Source organism: Crocuta crocuta, unplaced genomic scaffold (assembly GCF_008692635.1).
Source record: "Crocuta crocuta isolate KB4526 unplaced genomic scaffold, BGI_CrCroc_1.0 scaffold17, whole genome shotgun sequence".
Taxonomy (NCBI): domain Eukaryota; kingdom Metazoa; phylum Chordata; class Mammalia; order Carnivora; family Hyaenidae; genus Crocuta; species Crocuta crocuta.
This window is the reverse complement of record NW_027532041.1, coordinates 5,119,595-5,138,215: the sequence shown is the minus strand read 5'-3', so window position 1 is coordinate 5,138,215 and position 18,621 is coordinate 5,119,595. Positions and strand designations below refer to the sequence as shown.

At 36.0% G+C, this 18,621-nt stretch overlaps 1 protein-coding gene across 1 annotated transcript in view; it reads left to right on the top strand.

Annotated features, from left to right (window-relative positions):
- Positions 1 to 18,621, top strand: part of CCDC141 (coiled-coil domain containing 141) — a 193,212-nt gene that overhangs the window by 39,188 nt on the left and 135,403 nt on the right. The window contains exon 3 of the mRNA XM_077776352.1: positions 15,597 to 15,788. Within this exon, the coding sequence (XP_077632478.1) occupies positions 15,597 to 15,788 (192 nt within the window). The remainder of the gene's footprint in view (positions 1 to 15,596; positions 15,789 to 18,621) is intronic.

The following is an 18,621-nucleotide window of genomic DNA, read 5'->3' as shown; positions in this document are numbered from 1 at the left end:
CTGGAGCTATAAATATAAGTAAGACCAAACATAGGTTTCTCTTGCCTCCTTTACAGACTTGAAATCATTATAATTTGCCTGTGCAGTTCATTTGTCTTTTCCATTACCACGTTGCTTGGATTTGTGTTTCAGGCTACCTAACTGGTACACTGATTTTCTTGAGGAGAAGAGAGAAGAAGGAGGTAGTCTCCACAGGGACTCAGCAAGTAGCATTAAAATATAACAGTATTTTCTGAGTGCTGGCAGTATATGAGATAGCACAAGATTCAGAAGGGAAGCCTGACTAATAAAGTGACATGTACATGAGCAACCATGAAAAGTTGGAGAACACTAAAATAATCACATGGCTTTCCTAATACCTTAAAGTCTGAAGAAGACAGAGACTCAAACACCTGAAATGGTGGATTTTGGCTTGGGATTCAAATCATAATACATTTAGGAATCTCATAGAAATATAATTCAACTGATCAATATCTTGAGATTTTAAACTGGCTCAAAAATATCTCTGTTTCATGAATCCTGCCTATATCAATCTGTCTGGGTACCCTTTCTCCTCCAGTATTTTGGATGGTATTTCATAGGCCCTTGGGAACATTGAACTATACCTGGCCTCTGATCTCAGCACCCCAAGAGTGATCTAAATTCCAAGAGAATTTGGAGCAGATAGTTATCTGCCAATCATCAAAGAAGACTGTCTACAAGCTTTCTTGGAGAAAATCCCAAGTGTAACTTGTACCAAATTAAACCCAGAGGGTTCTGCAAAATGTCCTGGCCTTGGGATTGCAGTGAATAGAACATTTTTGTGGTTCACACTGGAGGTCATGGGAGAGTCCAAAGGAAATATTGGAAGCCAGAATTTTAGTCCTTCAAACTGCTTGTCCCCAAAACCTCTGCATCACTGATTTATGAAGTATTGCTTCAGTAGGGAAAGAACAATATTAAGAGGAACTATGATTAACAAGGCTAAAAAACACTTCTGAAGACAGTCCTATTAGTTACAGAAAGAGCCAAGTTTCAGATTTATCTTAACACATTGCTGTCAAACCTGAGAAATATCACTGAAAGGTTTTGTTCACTTGCTTTGCTATAGAATGAAATTATTGCCTATGTCTTTTTCCTCCCTGAATCTCTGCTATGGAATGCTTAAGTTTTCCTTTCAGTTCTTGATACAGACTGTCATAAAATGAAGTATCTTAGAATTTAAAACTCCTAATATAACCTTTCTTCTCTTTGCATACTCTTGAGCTAACACCCATTTTAAGTTGAAATTAAGGCCAAGTCATTCCATGTTAATGACAAAGAGTATAAAATTAAAAAGCATGCACAGTACAAAACTAACCAGCCCTTAAAATAATCTAAAACTTGTCACATGAGAATAAAATGCCCAGATAATGTGGTTACAAATAGCTAGATAAGAATGTGTATACATTTGATCCAATTCTTCTGGCAAATTGGACAATCATTCGTCTGGTTTAGCCTAACACCAAAGAGATCAGAGCTGGAAAATATTCAGTGCATGTCTGAAGAGTTCATTGGCATGTTCAACCCGGTCTGCCTGAGACATTGAGTTAACTATGATAATATCAGGCTATGGTCTAGATTTTTTCTTTTCTTGCATTATGAATTCTATTTACATTCTTTATTAAGCAGGAGAGAACCTTGGATGTATAATACATAACTAAAGACTTTACCTTTTTTGTGAATGTATCTGGCAATGCTAGGGTACAAACAACCCCTCAACAGCATGGCTCAGAGTAACAGATTTTATTTCTCATTACTCATATTACATGTTGCCTTCATGATGATTACACTTCAGCTTTGCATGCAATTTTTATTTTAGGATCCAGAGTGAAGGAGCAGTTCCTTCTATGAAAAGAGAAATGGTGGAGTCACTCATTGGTTCTTAAAACTTCTGTTTAGCAGTGGTCCACAAAACCCCTCTTCACATTTCATTAGTCTAAGCAAATCACATGAACAAGTCTGATGTTAGGAGGCATGAGAGTATAATCCTCCTACAGGGAGAAATAGCAAGTAACTGGGAATAATAATACAATTAAAATATATAATATGCCTTAGAGTATAATTTGAAAGTGTAAGAAAGGGAAGAGGGGTGCTTGGGTGGTTCAGTTGGTTAAACGTCCAACTTTGGCTCAGGTCATGCTCTCCCAATATGTGGGTTTGAGCCCTGCATATGGCCATTTGCTGACAGCTCAGAGCCTGGAGCCTGCTTCAGATTCTGTCTCCCTTTCTCTCTTCCCCTCCCTGCCGCACACTCTGTCTACCTCTCATAAATAAATAAATATTAAAATTTGAAAAAAAAAAAAAAAGGGAAGAACTGCTCTAGAATTCTAATGAGATAACTCAGGTCCCCTGTTCCTAGGACAACAATGCCATGGATTTTTGTTTTGTTTTGTTTTGTTTTTGTTTTTGTTTTTTCAGAATAGTTCTATTTTATATAACGGAAAAAATGAATATCACATTTTCCCCAATGATAAAACAACATTCTCATAAAAAATTAAAAACATACAAGATGTCATAAATAAGGTAGAAAGCAAAATGCATTTAGTAAACACCTAGATAAAACCTAGCAAAATGAAAATGTATATACATACAAAAACTTACACATAAATATTCATCATAGGTTTATACATTGTAGCTTAAAATTGGAAACCCTCAAATGTCAACAGGTAACTAGGTAAATTATGGTATATTCATTTAGTTGAATACTACTCCATAGTGAAAAGGATACATGCAAAAGCATGAGTCAGTCTCAAAATCCTTATGCTGACTGAAAAGCCAGATGTGGAAGATTACATGCTGTGTGATATCACTATGTGAAACTCCAGCAAAGGCAAATCTAAGGTGGCAGAAAGTATATCAGAGACAACCTGGGGCATGAAGTGGACAGTGTTGTTAGGGAAGTGCTGTAAGTAAACTTTCTGAGGTAATAGAATTATTATGGTGATGGTTACTTAGATGTATACATTTGTTAAAATTCCTTAAGAAGTACATGACATGAGATTTTGTTACATGCAAACTATAATTTCAATTAAGTTGATTTTTGAATTATTGAAAAGTCTCATAGATTCTTACTGATGCTTAGTTATCTTGTGATTAGCCTATTGGACTTTAAAATTAGTTATATAATTATTTAGTTGATTTTCTTGGGTATGCTAGATAAAGAATCATATCACACATTTTTTGAAATGTTTTATTTATTTTTGAGAGAGAGATAGAGACAGCATGAGCAGGGAAGGGTCAGAGAGAGAGGGAGACACAGAATCTGAAGACAGGCTCCAGGCTCTGAGCTAGCTGTCAGCACAGAGCCCAACATGGGGCTTGAACCCACGAACCGTGAGATCATGACCTGAGCCGAAGTCGGATGCTTAACCGACTGAGCCATCCAGGCGCCCCTCATATCACACATTTTTATTTTTTTCCCTTCTTTTCCCATNTGGAGAATGTGCCATGTGCACTTGAGAAGAAAGTAAATTCCCTGGCCTCAGGATGTAAAGTTCTAAATATAACCGTCAGATCCATCTGGTCCAATGTGTCTTTCAAGTCCATTATTTCTTTAGTGATTTTTTTTAATGTCTTAAGTAGATTAAAGACATAGAATGTCCGTCTTTGTTTCTTGAAGATAGCTGGGATTTGCCTTAAAGTAAAGCAGGCCCAAAAAAAGCAAGAATTCTCTGGGATTGGTAATATACTTGTTGGGGATATACTTTCATTTTTTTATTTAATTTTTTAATAGTTTATTGTCAAGTTGGTTTCCATATAACACCCAGTGCTCATCTCCACAAGTGCCCTCCTCCATGCCATTCACTCCCCTTCCCATTTCCCCCACTCTCATCAGCCCTCAGTTTGTTCTCAGCATTCAAGAGCCTCTCATGGTTTGCCTCCCTCGCTCTCCCCAACTATTTTTCCCCTTCTTCTCTCCCATGGTCCTCTGTTAAGTTCCCCCTAATCCACCTATACGTGCAAACATATGGTATCTCTCCTTCTCTTCCTGACTTATTTTACTTAGCATAATGCCCTCAAGTTCCATCCATGTTGCTACACATGGCCAGATTTCATTCTTTCTCACTGCTATGTAGTATTCCATTGTATAGATGAACTACATCTTCTTGATCCATTTGTCCGTTGATGGACATTTAGGCACTTTCCATGATTCAGCTATTGTTGAGAGTGCTGCTATGAACATTGGGATTCATGTGCTCCTATGCATCAGCACTCCTGTATCCATTGGGTAAATTCCTAGCAGTGCTACTGCTGGGTCCTAGGGGAGTTCTAGTGTTAATTTTTTGAGGAACCCCCACACTGTCTTCCAGAGGGGCTGCACCAGTTTACATTCCCACCAACAGTGTAGGAGAGTGCCCATTTCTCCATATCTTCGCCAGCATCTAAGGTCTCCTGATTTGTTCATTTTAGCCACTCTGACCAGTGTGAGGTGGTATCTCAGCGTGGTTTTGATTTGTATTTCCCTGATGATGAGGGACGCTGAGCATTGCTTCATGTGTCTGTTGGCCGTCTGGATGTCCCCTTTGGAGAAGTGTCTGTTCATCTCTTCTGCCCATTTCTTCACTGGATTATTTGTTTTTTGGGTGTGGAATTTGGTGAGTTCCTTATAGATTTTGGATACTAGCCCTTTGTCTGATATGTCATTTGCAACTATCTTTTCCCATTCCATCAGTTGCCTGTTAGTTTTATTGGTTGTTTCCTTTGCTGTGAAGAAACTTTTTATCTTGATGAGGTCCCAATAGGTCATTTTTGCTCTTGATTCCCTTGCCTTTGGGGATGTGTCAAGTAAGAAATTGCTGCAGTTGAGGTCAAGTATGTTGTTTCCTGCTTTCTCCTCTAGAATTTTGATGCTTTCCTGTCTCACATTCAGGTCCTTTATCCATTTTGAGTTTATTTTTGTGTATGGTGTGAGAAAATGATCTAGTTTCATTCTTATGCATGTTGTTGTCTATTTCTCCCAGCACTACCTATTAAAGAGGCTGTCTTTTTTCCATTGGATACTTTTTCCCACTTTGTCAAAGCTTACTTGGCCATACATTTCTGGATCCAATTCTGAGTTCTCTATTCTATTCCATTGGTCTACGTGTCTGTTTTTCTGCCAATACCATATTGTCTTGATGATGACAGCTTTGCAGTAGAGGCTAAAGTCTGGGATGGTGATGCCTCCCATTTTGGTTTTCTTCTTCAATATTACTCTAGCTATTCACGATCTTTTGTGGTTCCATACAATTTTTAGTATAGTTTGTTCTAGTTTTGAGAAGAATACTGGTGCAACATTGATTGGGATTGCATTGAATGTGTAGATTGCTTTAGGTAGTAATGACGTTTTAACAATATTTATTCTTCTGACTCATGAGCATGGAATATTCTTCCATTTCTTTGTGTCTTCTTCAATTTCCTTCATAAGTTTTCTATAGTTTTCATCATACAGATCTCTTCTATCTTTGGTTAGGTTTATTCCTAGGTATATTATGGTTTTTTTGTGCAATTGTGAATGGGATCAGTTTCTTGATTTCTCTTTCTCTTGCTTCACTGTTGGTGTATAAAAATGCACCGTTTTCTGTACGTTGATTTTGTACCCTGCAACTTTTCTGAATTCATGGATCAGTTCTAGTAGGCTTCTGGTGGAGTCTTGTATGCTTCTGGTGGAGTCTATCGGGTTTTCTATATAGAGTATCATGTCGTCTGCAAAAAGTGAAAGTTTGACTTCTTCTTTGCCAATTCTGATGCCTTTGATTTTCTTTTGTTGTCTGATGGCTGATGCTGGGACTTCCAGCACTATATTAAACAACAGTGGTGAGAGTGGACATCCCTGTCGTCTTCCTGATTTCAGGGGGAAACCTCTGAAACCTTTTCCTTGTTGAGGATGATGTTAGCTGAGGGCTTCTCATAGATGGTTTTTATGATGTAAGTTCCTTCTATCCTGACTTTCTTGAGGTTCTTTATTTAGAAGGGATGCTGTATTTTGTCAAACGCTTTTTCTGCATCTATCGACAGGATCCTGTGGTTTTTATCTTTTCTTTTGTTGATGTGATGTATCATGTTGATTGATTTGTGAATATTGAACCAGCCCTGTAACCCAGGAATGAATCCCATTTGATCTTGGTGGATAATTCTTTTTATGTGCTGTTGGGTTCAATTTGCAAGTATCTTGTTGAGGATTTTTGCATCCGTATGCATCAGGGATATTGGCCTGTAGTTCTCTTTTTTTGCTGGATGTCTGTCTGGATTGGGAATCAGAGTGATGCTGGCTTCATAAAATGAGTCTGGAAGTTTTCCTTCAATTTCTGTATTTTGGAATAGCTTGAGAAGGATGGGTATTAATTCTGTAAATGTCTAGTAGAATTTCCCAGGGAAGCCATCAGGTCCAGGGCTCTTATTTGTTGGGAGATTTTTGATAACTGATTCGATTTCCTCACTAGTTATGGATCTGTTCAGGTTTTCTATGTCTTTCCGTGTGAATTTTGATAGTGAGTATGTGTTTAGGAATTTGTCCCTTTCTTCTAAGTTATCCAATTTGTTGGCATATAATTTTTCATAGTATTCCCTGATAATTGCTTGTATTTCTGAGGGGTTGGTTGTAAAAAGTTCCATTTTCATTCATGATTTTGTCTATTTGATTGCTCTGTCTTTTCTTTTTGAGAAGCCTGGCTAGAGGTTTGTCAATTTTGCTTATTTTTTCAAAAAACCAACTCTTGGTTTCATTGATCTGTTCAATTGTTTCTTTGGTCTCTATGTTGTTTATTTCTGCTCTGATTTTTACTGTTTCTCTTCTCCTACTGGACTTGGGTGCTCTTGTTTCTCTGCCTCTAGTTCCTTTAGGTGAGCTGTTAGATTTTGTACTTGTGCTTTTATTAATTTCTTGAAATAGGCCTGGAGTGCAAGGTACTTTCCTCTTAGGAGTGCCTTTGCTGTATCCCATCGAGTTTGGATTGTTGTATTTTCATTTTCTTTTGTTTCCATATATTTTAAAATTTCTTCTCTAATTGCCTGATTGGCCCATTTGTTCTTTAGTAGGGTGTTCTTTAACCTCCATGTTTTTGGAGGTTTTACAGACTTTTTTCCTGTGGTTGATTTTACGTTTCATAGCATTGTGATTTGAAAGTGTGCATGGTACGACCTCCATTCTTTTATATTTATTGAGGGCTGCTTTATGTCCCAGTATGTGATCTATCATAGAGAATGTGCCATGAGCACTTGAGAAGAAAGTGAATTCCATGGCCTCAGGATGTTGAGTTCTGAATAGATTTGTCAGATCCATCTGGTCCAATGTGTCATTCAAGTCCATTGTTTCTTTAGTGATTTCCTGTCTAGTTGATCTATCCATTGCTGTAAGTGGAGTATTAAAATCCCCTGCTATTAGCACATTCTTATCCATAAGATTGTTTCTGTTTATGATTGTTTTATGTATTATGGGTGTAATATGCACCCATATTCGGTGCGTAGACATTCATAATTGTTAGCTCTTCCTGATGGATGGACCCTGTTATTATTATATAATGCCCTTCTTCATCCCTTGTTACTGCCTTTACTTTAAAGTCCAGTTTGTCTGATATAAGTATAGCTACTCCAGCTTTGTTTTGACTTCCAGTAGCATGATATATATTTCTCTATCCCCTTACTTTCAATCTGAAGGTGTCCTCAGGTCTAAAATGAGTTTCTTGTAGACCACAAATAGATGGGTTTTGGTTTTTTATCCATTCTCCTACCCTATGTCTTTTGATTAGGGCATTTAGCCCATTTATGTTCACTGTTACTATTGAAAAACATGGGTTTAGAGTCATTGTGTTCTTTGTAGGATTCATGCTTGTGGTGGTGTCTCTGGTATCTTGCGTTCCTTGCACCATTTCCCTCATAGAGTCCCCCCAGGATTTCTTGTAGGGCTGGTTTAGTGGTGACGAATTCTTTCAATTTTTGTTTATTTGGGAAGACTTTTACCTCTCCTTGTATTCTGAATGACAGGATTTCTGGATAGAGGATTCTTTGATGCAGATTTTTTTCTGTTCATCACGTTGAAGATTTCCTTCCATTCCTTTCTGGCCTGCCAAGTTTCAGTAGATAGATCTGTAACCACTCTGATAGGCTTCCCTTTGTATGTTAGGGCCCATTTATCCCTAGCTGTTTTCAGAATTCTTTCTTTGTCCTTATATTTTACCAGTTTCACTGTGGTATGTCGTGTAGATCAATTCAAGTTATGTCTGAGGGGAGTTCTCTGTGCCTCTTGAATTTCAATGTCTGTTTCCTTCCCCAGATTGGAGAAGTTTGCTGCTATAATTTGTTCAAGGACTCCTTCAGCACCTTTCCCTCTCTATTCTTCTAGAATTCCCATGATACAGATATTGTTCTGTTTGATTCTATTGCTGAGCTCTCGAATTCTCCTTTTGTGTTCCTGGATCAGTTTATCTTGTTCTCGGCTTCCTATTTTTCTATAATTGTGTCTTCTAATTTACCTAATCTCTTCTCTGCCTTTTCAATTCATGCATTGGACCTCTCCATTTTATTATGCATCTCATTTATAGCATTTTTTAATTCATCACAACTATTTTGAAACTACATAGTCTTTATAGCAATAGTTTCTCTGATGTCTTCCATGCCTTTTTCAAGCCCAGCGATTAATTTTATGACTATTGTTCTAAATTCTTGTTCAGTTATGTTGCTTATATCTGTTTTGAGCAGTTCTTTAGCTCTCATTTCTTCCTGGAATTTCTTTGGAGGAAAGTTCTTCCATTTCATCATTTTGGCTAGCTTTCTATCTCTTGTCAGTTTTAAAAGCTTATTATGCACTCTGCCCTGTGAGTGCTGCTGTACCAAAGAAGGCTCTCTGACCAGGGCCTGACCATTCAGGAAGTGTTCTTTGAATAGTGTCTCTTAGTCTCTTTTGTTGAGACCTTGGTTATTTTATTTCCCTACTTGTAGTGGTATTTGGGACTCTCCATCATGTGTACTTTGGCTTGTTTCTTGAGGTAGCCCTGAAAAAGAAAACAGACAGACAAACACACAGGGAACAAAGGTACACAATGCACAGACAAATCCAACAAACACGCAAACCGAAAGGAAAAAAGAAAAAGAAAAAAAAGAAGGTTCAAAAAACAGGAAGGAGGGAAGACAGATAATAAAAATAAAAATAAAAATACATAAAAAAGAAGAAAAGACAAGAAAAAAGAAAAAACCCAAAAGACAAAGGACAGTCTAGAAGCATAGAACCAGAATTCTCTGGTTAAAAGAAAAAAAAAGGGGGGGGGCAGCTCTATAGAAGGGATGGGCGTGGTGTGGTGTAGGCGGGTCTTAGCCTCCACTGCATCTGCAGGCTGCTCCCTGAGGTCCCGCCTTCGTGGTTGTGGGGAGAAAAATGGCGGCGCCCCAGTCCCTTCTGAAGTGTTGCAACTCACTCTTTTGGGTCCGATGTCTCTGTGCCATGGGCCTAGCCAACATGGGCCATGTTCTATGTTCCAAGCCAGGCCTCGTTTCCAGATCTTAGTCCGTCTGCCCCATTGATATTGTCTGAAATATAAACTTGTGGGCAAGTCCCTCAGAGCAGTTTCAAGCCTCTCACTTCCCCTGTGGGGATCCAGCAGAGCCAGAAGCACAGAGGCATGTCTTCAGGCATTGCCACTTCCCCTGCAGATCAAGCTGGTGAACAGAGGAGCAGTTTCTCCTGGGGTCACCTGGGACCAGTGAGTCCCACCTAGGGCAGCTGGACAGCAGGAAACCAGATCCCTCTGTGTCCTGAGCGGAGGTTTTTCTCTTCTTCAGCGACAGGGACAGTGTCTTGAGCAGTTCTGTGGCTTTCTTTTTTCCCCTCCACTCACCACGCCTCCCTGCAAAGGGGGCTCCCTCCCCTCCCACCATGTCTTCGGTCCTGACCCAATTTTATCTTCCCCACTTCACACACAGGCTATAAGGTTTTCTCAGCGGACTCTGTCTCCTTTTCCTCTCAAACTCCTAGATTCTGTAAGGGTTCCTATGGCTTCAGGCTTTCTCCGTTTGAGAGATGGGGGCGAGTGTGATGTATGGAGCTCCCTACTTCTCCACCATCTTGCCTCCCTTTCCTTATTTAATTTTTTTTATGTTTGCTTATTTTTGAGAGATAGAGACAGACTGTGAGTGGAGGAGGGGCAGAGAAAGAGAGGGAGACACAGAATCTTAAACAGGCTCTAGGCTCATAGCTGTCAACACAGCCCCAGGAGGGTCTTGAACTCTGGAATGGCGATATCATGATCCAGGCTGAAGTAATATACTTAACCGACTGAGCCACCCTGGAGGCCCTGGAGGCATACTTTCTTGAGAAATTATTCAATATAGTCCTTGATGAGGACAGTAATGATAGTGATGATGAGAACGATAATAGTAAGAATTTCCTTAGTTTTTAAGGCAACTTTTGATTTTATTCCAGTTTTGATATTTATTAACAAAAATATTTCTTTTATACCTAAAAATAAATCCAAAACTTAATATTTGCATTTATGTCCCCTAATCTTCATATTATGTAATTTTCTTGTTTGTATGTCATTTTGTTCCTTTTTAAATCTGTTCCTTTTTAAAATTTTTTCTTATTGAGGTGAAATTCATATCATATGAAAGTAATCATTTTGAAGTGTACAATTCAGTGCCATTTAGTACATTTGCAATGCTGTGTAACCACCACCTCGATCTAGTTCTGAAATATTTCCATCACATCAAAATAAAATCCCATACCTCTTAAGCAGTGACTCCTTCTTTCCCCTTTCCAAAGCCTCTCCACCATCTATCTGCCAACATATTTTCTACAGCAGCTGCACTATTTTGCATTCCCACAAGGAATATATGATGATTCTGACTTCTCCACATACTTGCTGACACCATTTCTATTTGTTAAAAACATTTGTAGTCATCCTAGTGGCTGTGAAGTGTTATTGTGGTTTTGGTTCACATTTTCATAATGATTAATTATGAATATTAGTGAGGTACTTTTCATTAATTGTTAAGTTGGAAGAGTTATTTGTATATTCTGCATACTTGACCCTTTTAGAGAAATGATTTTCAAATATTTTCTTTCATTTTATAGGTTTTCCTTCCACTTCTTTGATAATGTCATTGATGCCCAAAAGTTCTTAAGTTTGAAGACGTCCAATTTCTCTGTTTTTTGTTGTTGTTGCTTATGCTTCTAGTGTCATATCTAAGAAAGCACTGCTGAATTCAAGATGATGATTTACCCATTTTCTTCTCAGAATTTTATAGTTTTATCTTTTACATTTAGATCATTGATCCATTTTGAGTTAATTTTTTAATGGTACAAGTTAATGATACAACTTCATTCTTATACATGTGGATATCCTTAAGTTCCAGTACTACTTGTTGAAGAAACTATTTTACCTGACTAAATGGTCTTGGCACCATTGTTAAAAATCAATTAGCCATAATGTATGCATATATTTCTGGACTCTCAATTCTAGTCCATTGATCTATATATGTCTGTTCCTGTGACAGTACAATTCTGTTATGATTACTGTCATTTTGTAGTAAGTCTTGAAATCTGAAAATGTGAGTCTTTCACAAAGTCCTTCAACTTTGTTCTTCCTTTTTCAAGATTGTTTAGGCTGTTAGGATCCCCTTACACTTCAGTATGAATCTGAGGATTAGCCTTTTGATTTCTTAAAAAAAAAAAGAGAGAGAGAGAGAGAGAGAGAGAGAGAGAAATTGGATTTTTAATAGTGATTACATCAAATCTATAGATAGTTTTCAGTAGTATTGCCATTTTAATAGCAGTCTTTTATTCTATAAATATGGGATGTCTTTTCATTTGTTTAGGCTTTCTTTAAATTTTTTTAAATATAGTTTATTGTCAAGTTGGTTTCCATATAACACCCAATGCTCATCCCAAGAAGTGCCCTCCTCCATGCCCATCATCCATTTTCCCCTCTCCTCCAACCCCCGTCAACCCTCAGTTTGTTCTCAGTATTTAAGTCTCTTGTGGTTTGCCTCCCTCCCTCTCCTTAACTATTATTTCCCCTTCCCTTCTCCTATGGTCCTCTGTTAGGTTTCTCCTGTTCCATGGCCTCTTTAAAATTTTTTAGTAATGATTTTTTGTTTGTTTTCGGTATACAAGTCTCTCGCCTCCATGGTTAAACATATTCCTAGGTCTTTTATTCTTTTGGATGATAAAAATGGAACTGGTTTTTTTTATTTTAATTTTTTTTTAATTTTTATTTATTTCTAGGAGAGAGAGAGAGAGACAGCATGAGCAGGGGAGGGTCAGAGAGAGAGGGAGATACAGACTCTGAAATAGGCTCCAGGCTCCGAGCTGGCAGTCAGCACAGAGCCTGATGCGGGGCTCGAACCCACGAACAAAGAGATCATGACCTAAGCGAAAGTCGGATGCTTAACCGACTAAGCCACCCAGGCGCCCCTTTAATTTTCTTTTTAGATTGTTTTATTTCTGGTGTATAGAAGAAACACAACTTACTTTTGTGTATTAATTTTGTGTACTGCAACCCTGCTGAATTTACTAGCTCTAGTGTAACTTCTTGAAATTTTAGTTCAATTCACTAATGAAACCATTGGACCTAGTACCTCCTTGTTTAGATGGTTATTAATTATTGATTCAATTTATTTATTTTACTTATCTCTCTTTGTTTAAGTTTCAGTAGATTATGTCTTTGAAGGAATTTGTCTATTTCATATAGATTATCAAAGTTGTAATATTTTTAATATCCTTTTAATGTTCATGGTTTCAGTAGTTATGACCCCTCTTTCATTTCTGATGTTAGTATATTTGTTTCTTCTCTTTTCTTCTTGATGAACATGGCTACAGGTTTATCAGTTTTATTGATTTTAGAACCAGCTTTTGATTTCATTGATTTTATCTATTGCTTTGATTGATTTCTGTTCTAATTCCTGTTACTTCTTTTTTTCCACTTATTTTATATTTAGATCACTCTATTTTCTCTAGCATCCTAAGGTAGAAGCTCAGAGTATTAATTTTAGATCTTTTTTCTTTTCATAAATATATGTATTTGATGATATAAATTTTCCTCCAAGCACTTCTTTTGTTGCGTCCCACAAATTTTGAGTTGTAATTTTATTTTTATATAATTCAAAATATTTTTTAATTTTTCTTGAGTCTTTTTATTTGACCCAGGTGTTCTTTAGAAGTATGTTGTTTAATCTAAAAATGTTTTGGAATTTTCCAACGTTCTGTCATTTATTTCTACTTCTATTAGGTATTAAAGCATACTTTGGATTCTTTTCTTTTAAACTTGTTCAGATATGTTTTATGGCCCAGGACACGAGTTCATTTTGATAAATGTTCCATGTGAGCTTGAGAAGACTGTGTATTCAGCTGTTGTTGGGCATAGTAGTTTACACATGTCAGTTATATCTGATTTAATTTATATTGTTTAATTCAGCTGTATCCTTAACAACTTCCTATCTGCTGGGTATGTCAATTACTGATAGAGGCATTGAAGGCTCCAACTATAATAGTAGAATTGTTTATTTGTCTTTGCGGTTGTATCAGTTTTTGCCTGACATATTTTGAGACTCCATTGTTAGGCACATACACTTTTAAGATTGTTCTATATTCTTGGAGATTGATTCCTTTATCTTTTCGGAATGCCCATCTTAATCTCTCATATTATTCCTTGCTTTGAAATCTGCTCTGACTGAAATTAATATAGTCACTCTGGTTTTCTTTACATAAATGTTAGCATGGAATATCTTTCTACATCCATTTACTTTTAATCTCTCTATACCTTTTATTGAAAATGGGTTTCTTGTAGACAACATATAGTCTCATTTTTGTAACCAAGCTGATAGTTTCTGCTGAACTCAGCAGGTAGGCAAGGGTGAGAAAAAATTTCTCAAAACTTTCTTACCATTTCTTACCAGCAACATAATAGTTGCTTTTTTGTGTGTGCCACTGTTCACTTAGTTGTTGTAAACCTTTGACTACTTTCCAGAGTCCTGACAGTGTTGACTAAGATAGTCTTTGCTTGCTTTTTTGATGTTTGTGCAGAGGGATGAAACATTGGAACTATCTACTCTGCTATTTTTATGCACATCTGTCAGATATTTTAATATTTCATTTGGCTTTCCAAGTGAACCAACTTCTCTTAAATTAATTCTTATATTTTTCCTCTAATTTATTAATTTATGATTTTGTACTTAATAACTTGATTCTTTTATTTTATTATTCTTTTTAATTTAGACTTGAATGTTTAATGAATTATTTTTTTCTTTAAAAACAAAAAAATAAAAACAAAGTTGTTCAATGCTGTGAATTTTATATGAGCCTAAAGTTAGCTGGATATCTTAGGTTATTAAACAGAATAGCCTCATTATCATTTGTCTTAAAACAACCTGTAATAGTTTTTATTTTCCATTTAATCTAAGAATTATTCTTTAAAGTATTATCTTAAAATTTTTAAGAGATTTGTTTTATTATCAGGAACTTTCATCATTTATTTCTACCTAATGCATTGCAACTAGGTCTACTTTAAATATTTCAATGCCATAAATATAAAGATTCATATATACAGTAAATTCATATTTACTGTAAATTGCACTATTTATCAAAATAAATGCCAGTTTAAATTCCAGGGGTTTTTGTTTTCATTTCTAATATTTCTGTTATTAATGTTTTTACTCCTTTACTCCTTTTATATCATTTTGTTTGTCTTTGCCTGATATATCTCATCTTTTTATTTTCATAAGTTATGTCTTTAGGGATGTCTCTAGCAAACATAAATTAGTTGACTTCTTTTCAAACTTAACTTGATATTGTTTGTCTCAATTGAGTAAACTAACTCATTTACTTTTTTGTGGTATTAACAAAACCACAAAACTGGTATTTAATCATATTCCTATCATTATGGTTTTTTTATGTGTGTGTCCTGATAAATATGCTCTATATTTTAGAATTTATTCACATTATTTTTAGTCTCTTATATTTTTAAAACTTTTCTATTATTTTGGTGCCAACTTTAAGAATGAAAGAGTCTGTGAGATCCTCCTCCTATCCCTAAATGAAACAATTATGTAAGCACATGATCCCCTTTGTCCTCCATATTTTGTTCAAATAATCTGTATTATTGGTTACAGATATTCTAATTTTTACATTATGAATATTCTCTTTTAAGAACTTATTTTTGACATTTATATTAAGCTTTATGAGCATATTAACAATAATAATAATTTTGAATAAACTAAGTTTCACTGAATTTATTTCTCACCTTTTTTATCCTTTATCACTCTCTCTGGATGTTTTCCAATTAGGTTTCTTTTCTTTTTTTTTTAAATGTGATGTCAGCATAATATTCTGAACCTCTGGGAATGTAAATGTATACCTTTGATAAATCTCTAGAGTGGTTTGAACACTGTTTAAATGTAAATGCCTTTAGCCTGGCCATGCTTTCTAGCTTATCACAAATTCCATGTGCTCCCTTCTGTCTATTTGATCTACCTGCCTGCATTGCCATTTTTGTTTATAAATTCTCTCTAAACTTTCTTAGACCACATGCAGTTTTAAATATTCAAGTGTTTAAAATATTGTTCCATGTTCTTACATTGAGTGACACTCTTTTCTTTCCTGCACTTAGGCTTTAGAAGATCAGGTATGGGAACTCTTGCAGGAAGCAGACAAGACAGCTGAAGAGAACAAGGATCAGAGTCAGGTCTATGATGCCATGGCTGACACCTTGGGTGAAGCATGGGCAGCCCTTGTCTCTATGCTTGAAAGAAGAAGGGAGCTCCTCAGATTGACCTCTGAATTTTTTGAAAATGCCTTGGAGGTTTGTGTTTTAATAAACTATCTTCTTCATATCACACCTAATGGAAAGTGTTCCTGAAAATGTTTTATTTCCACAAATGGACATTGCAATCACTTTTAAAAATGGTAGAATGACCAAGTTATATATAATGCATTTAATTTTTGAGTTCCAAAGAATAAATTTTTTAATATTTTAAATGTAGCCTTTCAAAAAAACTTTTAATTATAGCTATAAAATTAAGTAAAATATTAAGTAAAAATGGAAACTCTTATTCATAAGTCACTATAATTTATTACCTTCTTTAGAAGATGATAATACAATCATTAAATCAGGCAATTATCCCTATTTATAGTTATTTGGAAACGTTGGTCTAAAGTGTTCTTGTTGACTAAAAGATGGAGGATAGAATTTCTTCGGCTATTTATAAAAAGGCAATTGCAGAATATTGTATAGGATGTTCGACTTGTAAGCATAGCATTTTATAGAATGCTTTCTTAAGGCATATATTTGGATTCCATAATTTGAACTCATTAGGAATTTAAGGAAGAGAAAAAATCCTGGACCAAGAAGGTCATTTCTTCCTGTGACTTTTCTTGAATTCTGAGATTTTTTTGCAGTTCCCAATTTCAAAATGTGAGACTGAAAGAACATTATCGAAAGAGCTGTTGTATTTGGTGTAAGACAGTTATTGAAAATTTCACTTTTAACTTCTCTGTCAAGTGGCAGCACATTCATTTTGATGTGAGAGCACTGCTTCATTATGATAAAGCACTAGCTTTGAAAAATATGACACTTCCAAACTCAAAATTCAGGTCTTAAATCCAAAATAATGAAAGAAGGAAGATTAGTAAGAGAACATAAAAATAGGGGTAGGCAATCTCATGCATCATGAACTTGTTTCAAAGTAAGAGAAGAAGCAAAAACCTTATTGTAACTTTTAAGGTTTGTTTCCCACAGTCTGAATAGAGAAGTCCAACTACAATTCATTTTATAGATCATCTTGAGAAAAAGTTTCACACATAGTTTTCTTTCCTGAACAGAAACCAGGTGAAATGCACCTCCAGGGGTCAAATTGTAGATACATCGGATTCATTCCATCTAAGTAAGTGGGGTATAGATGTCAACTGCCCTTGAAATCAACTCACAGGAAATGATCTTCCTTCAAACATTAAATATTTGTTTCTCACAAGGTACTAGCATTAACGCTAGCTGATTTTCTCTGTAATGAGAAATTATTTCCAGATATTGCATGAAGTAAAAGGAAATACTAAGTCAGCTCATAATTCAGCCCAGCACTCTGATTTTTACTGAAAAGATATTGTTTCTTCTGTTATCCTCCTTCCAATTTTGTGGGTCACTTCATACTAAGCTGAAGGCAAACTCTTACATAATCTTTTCTGCCCCTTGTGTACGCCAAAACTATTTTCATTACTGATTAAGAAAAAAAAAAAAGATGAGAATAGGGTCTTTGCAGTTTGTCCCACAATTGTCACTTCTGTCCTGTGCAAGATGCAAAAAGAAAAGTGGGTAAAAGAAAATATCCATAAGGTAAAAGTTAACAGAACTTTTGGGAAAACTTCTCTGAATAAAGCATTGTTTGTTTATTTATTTTAATTTCAAATAACAGTTGAAATATAAGTTATACAGTGACTCCATGTTCTAAAGAAAAAAACCAAATCACCTTCTAGGGTTGGTTTTACTTATTTGTTTGTTTGTTTGTTCATTTGTTTGTTTTGAATCTTCTCTTCAAAGAATACCCTCAAGGGGCACCTGGGTGGCTCAGTCAGTTAAGTGTCCCTCTTGATTTCAACTCATTATGAAATGAGCTCATGGTTCATGAGATGGAGCACAGAGCCTGCTTGAGATTTTCTCTCTACTTCTCTCTCTGCTCCTCTCCTGCCCTCTCACTCTCTCTCTCTCTCAAAATAAACATTAAAATAAAACCAAAGAATACCCTTAAAATAAGTTATTAGAAATGGAATGAATTAGATATGTATATGATGTGTGGATAGGATCCTCTTATTGAATTATGATGCATGCAGTTCCATAAAGATATGGAATGACTTCTTATTGCATGCTTGATATTTATTACAGGACTGTTTCAGACTCACAGACTTAACCATCAGACAGGTTATTCTCTTATCAAACACCAAGCTAACTTTCGGAACACTATCCATAAATGGCAGTGGCTGGTATCACTAGATTGTTCTAACCTGAAGGCAGAGGCCTTCTCCACATTTCCAAAGAGGGTGTGCTCATTGGTCTCTCTTCATCATTTCATGCATTTATGACTGGATTTTATGTGGCTACTATAATAATCAAAATACAGCACATCTTGTTAACCGAATAGTTAGATAAAAATATTAAAAATCACTAAATGAATAGATGATTGTTTGGAGAAACCTGAAAAAGAAGACAAGCATGGGATAAGGTTTTATGTCTATTTTTAAAATGTTTTATTTATTTTTGAGTCAGAGAGAGACAGAGCATGAGTGGAGGAGGGGCAGAAAGAGAGCCAGACGCAGAATCTGGAGCAGGCTCCAGGCTCCAAGCTGTCAGCACAGAGCCAGATGCAGGGCTCCAACTCACAAACTGTGAGATCATTACCTGAGCCAAAACCAGATGCTTAACCTACTGAGCCACTCAGACGCCCCAGCTTTTATGTCTTTCTCACTGCTATGTTGCCTTTATGAATTTGTTCAATACCTAATCCATAGATAAACAAGTTGATTAACATATTCTTATAATCTATCATAATTACCTTTAAATCCAAGTGCTAAAACAAACTGGCTATTATCTAGCTAGACTACCACTATGTCTACTACCATGGATGTACTGTACTGGTAGAATCAAA